Genomic DNA, 9,045 nt, shown 5'->3' with positions numbered 1-9,045 from the left:
AGTCCCAAAAAACATGACTGTTAGGTTAATTGGTCTGTCTAAATTGCCCCTAGGTGTGTGTGTGTGTGCGCATGGTTGTGTGTCTGTGTTGCCCTGCGACAGACTGGCGACCTGTCCAGGATGTACCCCGCCTCTCGCCCGGAACGTTAGCTGGAGAGGCACCAGCACCCCTCCCGACCCCACTGAGGGACAAGGGTGTTCAGAAAATGGATGGATGGATGGATGAAAACAAAAAATAATCCACAGAAAACAAAAAAATAATCCACAGAATACAAAAAAATTATCCACAGAAAACAAAAAATATCCGGATCATATTGGTGATAAAATATGATCAAGATATTAGCAGGAAATCTCCATGTGAAGACCAACCAAACTAAACAATGCTTTGCTTTCGTGTCTATTTCTATACTGAGCTTCAACAGAACAACTGAATTAAATGTGAAAGAGTCAGTAGAAAGCGTCAGATATTCAGATAAAACCAGATGTTTACATACACTGAATAAAAAGACACAGTTTCGTCTCATTGTCTGTGGTTGAATCAGGACAAACGTCTCTTGTTTTCAGAGACGTTTGAAATAGTCCTAAATTATTTCTATTTGCTAAATGCATGAAAAACTTATTGAGAGCATTTTTTAGAGATTTTCTTTTGTAACTTTCTTCAGATTCAGAAGATCACATACATTTGTTCAGTAGGGATAAGTATTTTTGGTGGTTTCTTACCTTTTTCTCCATGTCGTCTTTCAGTTTTGCACAGGACGCCTCATGCTGGCCTTTCTCTGTTGTTGCAACATTTAACCTCCTCTTCAGGGATTCAATCAGCGCCTTCCTGTTGGAGGCTTCCTCCGAAAGCGTTTTCACCTGGACGGACAGAGAGAGCAGTTAAATGCACACAATCTAACTTTATACAGTATACAGTTCCCTGCAGAAGTATTCACCCTCCAAAGTTTACGTTTTTGTTATCTGAACTGGATTTTCTTTGCAAAGTTCAAATGTGAAGTGTGAGACACATTGGAACTCACCCCTCTTTACTTTGATACCCCTAAATAAAATTCACTACAGCCAATTCCCTGCAGATATCAGTTATTCAGTTATTGTTGATAAATAAAAAACTGACAGTATGATTTTTGTTACTTTCTCCACTATTTGTTCCATGACAGAATGAATAAATATGAGTAAATTCAAAAATATGATGATGTGCATTTACTGTGTGCAAGTCAATGATGTAGATCAAAACATTTTAAAGTTTATGGCATCCTGAAAAATCCCATGTGAAATGTTTTTCAAGAATAATATGTGTGTTTGTGGCACTGTGAATGCCACACACGAAGTAATAAACAGGATCTTAATCATAATCTTTATTGTTATCAGAGTACTAATACAAAAAGTCCATATCATCCACTCCTACATGTACCACTTTGATAAATGCCAAGTTTTCCAGCTCCCATCATCTTGGCAGCCATTTTAAAACAGAAGTTGTTTTTTTTCCGTCTGTGGTGTAAAAATAAAATAAATAAAAACCAACATCTAATCCATTGGTTCCATTTTTACTCAAACATTCAAGTTTCTTCTCGCTCCCTGCTGTTTGCTCCTCTAAGTTTTTGCCTGTTGCACAAAAACAGGTTCAGCACCACCAGTGGAACTGGAGCCAGATTTTGAGAACTGCTGCTTAGAATAAAAACACATCCATGCATTTAAATATCTCAGACATCCAGATTTAGATCCAAGGAAGAACTTGAAGAAAGACTTGGAAATTGCTCTTTTCAGAATTTCTCTCTGCAGTGTGATGGAGAATCAGCAAACATTTCAGTCCAAAGAGCTGCACAGCTGGCAGAGAAAACAAAAACCCTGCAGCTGTTTTTCTACTGAAGGTTTGTCTACAAACTGTTGACTCAGTGCAACAGCTTTCACTCTTTTTTATTATTTGTTGTAAAAGCAACAGCTGTAATGACAGCTAATGATGGTTGTTTGCCTCGGTGTTGCCATGGCGACAGGTCCAGGGTGTCCATTAGGGACACTAAGAATAAATTTAATTGAAAAACAAAAAAAGAGAGAGTCCTGGTTGTTACCTCGGCTCTGACACTAAGGATGCATTCACTGTTATAATGGCTCTAAATATGCAATCAAATGGTTTGAAAGTCTTTTGTGAAAAGAGTTCAACCGTGATGAGACAGAGACGTCTGCCCACCTTCTTGTCCAGGTCCTCCACTTGAGCCCGGTAACTTCTCTCCATGTCCTGCAGGACCTTTAGTCTGGTCTTCAGGTCCTCCACCAGCTGCCTTTTCATGGCCACGTCTCGCTCAGCGTGGCTCACCCTAAAAGAAGATGCAAAAACTTAACACAGAAATAACACAGAGAACGACACACACACACACACACACACACACACACACACACACACACACACACACACACACACAAGTAGAGCTGGCAGACGCGGCGTCCCAACGCGCTGCATCAGCCATGACAGCTCATTATGACAACTAAATACACTGGCATGCTGCTTGGATAAGTGGAGGGGCGTAAAACGGGGATGCATGTATAATTCTAGCTGGCATATATTAGAACAAATGCTCTGGCACCAAGCGCCGCTTTAAGTGTGACCGGGGAGTCCTTTTTGACAAACGGCGTCTCGAATCAGCCGCGACAGCAACGCGGCATTTTAATGTTTATCATTTTACAGCTCAGACACATAAATGCTTCAACAGGGAGGCTTTCTGCAGAGGAGGCCGCTTACAAGGGAGACTTCCCGTTTGTTTCAGAGGGATTTCCCATAAGACAGGGCTCTGCAGCCTGTACAGTCCAAACAGACGATTTAACCTTCAGTCCTGCTAAATAAAACCCGCTTAGAGCCGCTAACATCACCTGACCTTTTAAAATATGATAATTTAGAATTTTTAAAGGGGCAGTATTATGTAAAATCAACTTTTTTGAGATTTACATCATGTTTTGATGTTATTCCCTCATAAAAAAAACCTTAATTGCCTTAATTATTTCATGCATGTTTGAGAAATCCTCTAATCTCCATGGTAACCAGTCAGTTGTGCAAAACACCTGGTTGGACTTAGGCCCGCCTTCAGGGCACAGCTCCTCCTCCAAGCTGCAGTTTCCAAGCCCCAGAGAAGCCCTCCCACATTCAGCTCCTTCAGACTAGCCAGTACCAATTAGCAAACACCAGGTGGAGCAACTTTTAGTGAGGTTCTGTTGTGGAAATTCAATGCCATGCAACCTGGATGATTAATGGATCATCCAGGTTCCATTAAAAACTGGATGATTCTTTACCATGTTAACCAAAGTTATGAAGAGACGTTTTGAAAGGTCCAAAGAGCCACTTGTGGCTGTGGAGCCGCAAGTTGCAGAAAGGCAAACTGTGCCTTTACGTTGTAAACTGTTTACTCCTGAACTGTAGCAATCATGCAGCGCGTGTCACTTCCTGTGTCAACAATCTTCTCTATTTACATACTTAATATTCTTGAGTTCTTCTTTTAAGTGGTCTGAGTGTGTTAGCATGTTTTATTCTGTTTTCATAAAAGGCAGATATAAGGCATTTTCATGGTTGTCTAAACCTCAGGGAGCTGGAACAAATAGAATAAAGATCATAAGGATGCAGTTAATTAAGCGAATTTTTTTAATTTCAAAGATGTAGTGGCTTCTCTTCTCTTCTCACACACACACACACACACACACACACACACACACACACACACACACACACACACACACACACTCAGAGTGTTGTGTGTTTTAAATAAACAGATGACGCAACGATCCAGCAAATGCCTCCATGTGAGCAAATGTCCCCGTCTCTCTAGGAGGGTGGGCTGGTTAAATAAGTGTGAGCTTGTCCTATTGGAGTGACATTAAATTAAATGAGAGCCGAGTCTAGCCTGGGGACGTTTGGGGGGGGAGCAGCGCTGGCTGGTTACCCCATGGGTTTGGCCATTAATGAGAAAACCCATATTGAACCTTTCAGATGACTGTCTGCTGTTGACTTAAAGACGGAGAGCAGCAATAAGCGCCCCGGCAGCTCCCCCTGCCCCACTGCTAATGGCAATTAGACCCACAACATTTATTCTAGATGTTCTTTTTTTTCCTCCCACACCCCAAAAAGAATAGAGGATAAAAAAGAATGAGCGATACGCGGAACTTCTGCCGGATCGTATGATCTCTATTTATGAGCGTTAGTGGGAGCGAGAAGACGAGGAGCCTCCGACTGCATCGCGATCGCTTGCACGTTTGTTCCCTTTGTTCTGCGCTTGTTGCCGATATTGTTCATCAAACATGCGTGTATTGTAATAACAACAGTCAGCGGTGTGCGGAGCGTTAGCGAGGAGCGAGAGAGCACTTTTCTGTGTATGTTGTTAGGAGTGAAGACAGGGTGGATGTTTCATGTGGCTGATAGACAACAGGGCTAAAGATGAAAGCAGCAGCTTCATAAATAAGGCAGGGCCATAGTGCCGGATATTGACTGAGGACATGCCGGTGTACTTTGAAATTCATTTCTTTTTTTTTCCTTTTTTTTACCCCCCCCCTTCTTCTCTTCTTTAAGGCAAAGCAGCCTTGCTCCCCGTGCGTGTGCTGAGATGTATATTTCAGAGACGTCTAGACATGTCTTTCATTCTGAGAAGGAGTCCCTCCACGGAGGAGCGGCAGGCCGAAACTTACATCCAGAGTTGCGTTTGAGCGACAAAAAGATGAAGGAGAGGCAACGGATGTCGCGAGAAAACGGAGCTGTGATCCTTGGTGCTTTGGTCGCACGCAAACACGCGCCTGCGCCCGGCTCTGATCGCAAGCACAACCTGGATGTATTATTGAGAATGTCAGGCAGAGGACAGAGCACAGCGGACAAACACAACCAGAGGAAAGCCAAGTAGTTCTTTGTACCTTTCTGAAAGTGCAAATGCAAGACGTGGGTCAGATCTCAACAGTGAATCGTCTGCAGCGACGCATGCGGACTACGTAATGCAGTAAAAGCTGAACTGAGAGACTCGATAGGGGCTGCTGCCAGCCGCGTCTTTAGCTGCTTCCCACATTCGGCTCCATTAGCAGATCCTGCGCGGCTCATCTCTGTTTTCGTAAACATCGCAAAGGCAGTAAAGGCCATTTACTGAAAACAATCGATTAGATTGACAGCTGACTGGATTCATTGATTCACATGTGATTTACGTGAGAAGGCCGGACGTTACAAACTCCAAACAACAACATGGCAGCCAACGCATGGCGGACATGGCGTCTGCAATCAAACTGTAAAAACACAAAACCTTACCAAGTCTAATTTCTAATGCAAATATCTTAGTACACTTTAAATAAGATAAAACTAACTTAAAAGTAACTTGTTTTAAACCATTAGTTTTTCATAGTTTTTAAAAAGTAGTTATTATTAGTGGTACTTTATTATTTCACTTATAATGAGGCATTTTTCCCATGTTACAAGTGAAATAATCTTCCAGTGGAACTAGTTTTTGCAGTGCACAGAGCTGCTTGATGCCAGTTTAATCTTGAGCAGAGCCAGGAGGAAATGCGTCAATTGTTTTAGCAGAATGATCATGGTTTCTCAGGAATTTCACTGGAAAAAGCCAAGACCAAGATGTGCATATAACTTTTTCAATATTCCACTAATGCAAAAAAAAAAAAGCCACAATTTCGCAATTCTTGTGTTTCCATTAAATAAGAAATGAAATAAAAATCACACATGAATAAGTCGATTCATGCATTAAGTCATTAAAAATCCCGGTGGCAACAGATGAGATACGTTCATAATTCAGCCACGGCTCTAGCGTAGATCAGCCAGCAGACGAGACTTTGGCGTCTTATTCAGGCGTTGGAGCACGAAGCCTCTTACACTGAGCAGCGGCTACGTATGCAGTGTTTTGGGGAAATCAGTGATTTTACAGAAAAGCTGTGGATTCAACACTTTAGAATGGCAAACTCCATTTCTGATGCTGTCAGAGCTCTGGTGGAGCCTCCTGCACATTGTTTCAAAGAGGCCAGTGCCTACAAAGTGTGTTGCTGCTCTATGCAAACATGCCACAAATATTAACAGAAATGCAGCAAGCAGGATTTCCAAAGTTTGCTTTTACCAAATAAAATTAGAGTAGGGTAGTAACTCGTTACATTTACCTCTGTAATCTATTGGAAAAAAGTTACTTTTTACTGTTAATGAGTAACTTTCTTCTGACGTATCGCTACTCTTACTTCAGTAAAGCTCCTGGATTCTCTGCACTGTGAGTAAATTCACTGAATGAAGAACAAACTCGTTACACAAACCTGCAGTTTCTGCTAAGGTTTCATAAGTTTTATATCTTAAATTTAGGAAAATGTTTTCTTTGCATAGGTTTGTTGTGTTATTTATACAAAGTATTTTGAGAAAAAACTTCATATTCGTATTTAGATACTTCAGCAGCCTTTTTACCAAATACTTTATTCTTACTTGAGTAATTTCTTGAACAACATGTTTTTACTCCTAGCTGAGTAAAAACATGTTGAAGTCGTGCTGCTCGTCCTTCAGTAAAACCTTTCCCCAGCTCTGTGTGTGGTTTCTCTGTCCCGCCCCCATCATTTCTGTCCAATGGGAGCAATGATCGTCAGCTGTGTGGCTTTGTTTAAAAATTGAAGTCTAAAAAGCACATTGTGAAAGCAAACCTTACCAAGCAAAAAATATATAAAGTTTGCCTTTGATCCAGACTAAACAAGCGGATGAAGAGACTTTTCTGACCCTAAAACACTGAATAAACCGTTGTCACAGTGAAACCGGGTGGAGACACAGAAACTGGTCAGAGTCTAAATCATGCAAATTTCTCGTTCCACTTCACAACACAATGTGACACAAGTTTATAGCTTTAATGCAACAAAACAGAAAAAGTTTAAGTGGTACGACTCTTTGTGCGCTGTGTTATCTCTAGCTGCTCATATTAACATCCCACACTGTTTTCTTTGAGTTGCTGATGAAGCTGCAGCAGAGAGAAGATCGCCACATGGTGGAATCAAACACAGCAGATGAGAGCTGCACAGAATGCATTAAGACACACAGACAGAGGGATGGAGAGACAAAGAGGTGCAGGGGGGGAAAAAGGTGCATCACAGAGCTACAACAACAAACGGCCGGGATCACGAAGAGGACAAGCAGCACTAATTAAGACAAAGGTGTGTAACTAACTTGTCCTGCAGCTGGCTGAGCTTGTCCTCCTTCTCCTGGAGCTGTCCGCGCAGGGCTTTGTTAGCCGCCATCTGCTTTGTGGCTTCAGCGTTCGAGCTCTGGGGAGAGGGCACACGGTACGAGCGTTCGTTAATGTGTTTCAGCCCGGCTGATGGCGGGTCAAGCACAGCATGCCTTCTCATTATGGTAACAGTGGAAGGCAAGAAGGCGCTAAAAGAGGTTAAAGAGAATAATACATTTTATAAAGTGGAAAAAATAACCCACACCTTCAATACTGATAAAAAAAAGCATGTGTAAGGCATCTAAGGAGTATTAAAAAGCACTGAAAGAATAATTGGATTAATTGTGATAAATTGATTATTGAAATCAACTAATTTAGTGATTGATTAATCATTAACTGGAGAATAAAAAAGGCCAATTTGCTGAAACAACAACACACTCATCAAGAAAAAGACGTGCAAAATGTCGTAAATTTTACATTTAATATCAGAAAACGTTCGTTTGTAAATAAAAGTTTTACTCTGAACTTCTCAGGTGGCAGTTTTAGCTTCACCCACTTAAAAACTGCAAACAAATCTCCTTTTAAACATGCTTTGATATTCAATTATTAATCAGCTAATCCTATATCATACCTCGCTGTATGTCGAAGTATGTTCTTTAACTGCATCCTTTGCTGCAAATGAACAAGCATTTTTAGGCCATAAAAATAAAGTTTACAAAAAGGAATAGAATCATTTAATCATTTGCATATTTTAATGTATTTCTAATATTGTATAAAAAGGTTTAAACAAAAAATCTGCATAATTGGTCAAATTTCCATTGATTAATCGTCAGACTAATCAATAGATCCATCATCAGTTGTAGCCCTGGTGTTAAACACTTGTGCCTACGAAACAAAGGACGTCATGATGTCAGCTTATAAAAATGATGAACTCTTGGTTTGAAGGCCGCTGTCTGGGGGAAATGCTCCACTGCAAGCTGTTGTTAAACATGCGCCTCCGTCGCCTCCCTCTCTGTTAAGGTGTCACCTGGCATGACTTCCTGAGACGTGTGCACCGACAGCAGCAATCTGCTCGGTGACGCTGATGAGCGGGCTGCTGAGAGGGTGATAATGTCGCGGCGGCGCTCGCACCTCCTTCCCCGCCATGCAGGGCGCGTCGCCACTGTTACCCTCCATTTCTCATCTTTCTGACAGCTACTCTGAAATAAGATCAATTGGTATGAAATGCTAATTCATGTTGAAATCACATGCAATTTCAGGTGATGCAGTGTGTAAATTAAAAAGGCGGAAAACTTTGTGCTTTTTTTTCTTCTTGCATGATCTGAAAAGTAAAACCTTGACAGAGTTTCTTGCAGAAGCTTCAAGGACTTTGAGGCTTTCAGTGAAATGTTAAAGTGCCTCAGAAATTGATATTTGATGAAATCTGAGAGACTTTTTTTCCTCAACTAAAAATGCATGTTTAATCCTGGACTGCTGGGCTGTGGAACAGTGCTGCAGCTAAAATGGCCACAAGAATAGTAAAGAAAAACACATACTTTAACTAAGGATGTCAACGTTAACGCATGCGATTAATCTAAAAAGTTTAACACATTAACATGACATAAACCAGATGAATCACTTTTAGTCCACAGAAGCGATTTACACGATCATGTACAGCATTCAAAAACACCAGTTGGAGCGGACGCCCCGCACACAGAGGTTATTCGCCCAGACGCAGCCGTCACAGGTTTGAATCCCAGGTTTGGTTCCTTTACTGATAAAGGAACAAATAAAGTCAACTAGTGCCAAAAATTCTCTGAAAAAGAAACCAAAAAAAAAAAAAAAAAAAAAAACAAAACAAAAAAAATTGCGATGAAGGTTAGGAAAAAACCAAGGAACAATGAAGCCCGCT

At 41.1% G+C, this 9,045-nt stretch overlaps 1 protein-coding gene across 2 annotated transcripts in view; it reads right to left on the bottom strand.

The window, feature by feature from the left end:
- cntln (centlein, centrosomal protein) overlaps positions 1–9,045 on the bottom strand; it is a 136,651-nt gene that overhangs the window by 42,271 nt on the left and 85,335 nt on the right. For both annotated transcript variants that reach the window (XM_015049211.1, XM_015049212.1), the window contains exons 20-22: positions 7,154–7,251; positions 2,186–2,312; positions 721–858 (exon numbers count right to left, since the gene is read on the bottom strand). In XM_015049211.1, coding sequence (XP_014904697.1) covers positions 721–858; positions 2,186–2,312; positions 7,154–7,251 — 363 coding nt within the window. The remainder of the gene's footprint in view (positions 1–720; positions 859–2,185; positions 2,313–7,153; positions 7,252–9,045) is intronic.

This window comes from Poecilia latipinna, unplaced genomic scaffold (genome assembly GCF_001443285.1).
Source record: "Poecilia latipinna isolate Pla-1442-1.1 unplaced genomic scaffold, P_latipinna-1.0 Scaffold934, whole genome shotgun sequence".
In the NCBI taxonomy this organism is placed as follows: domain Eukaryota; kingdom Metazoa; phylum Chordata; class Actinopteri; order Cyprinodontiformes; family Poeciliidae; genus Poecilia; species Poecilia latipinna.
This window is presented reverse-complemented; position numbering and strand designations above follow the sequence as displayed.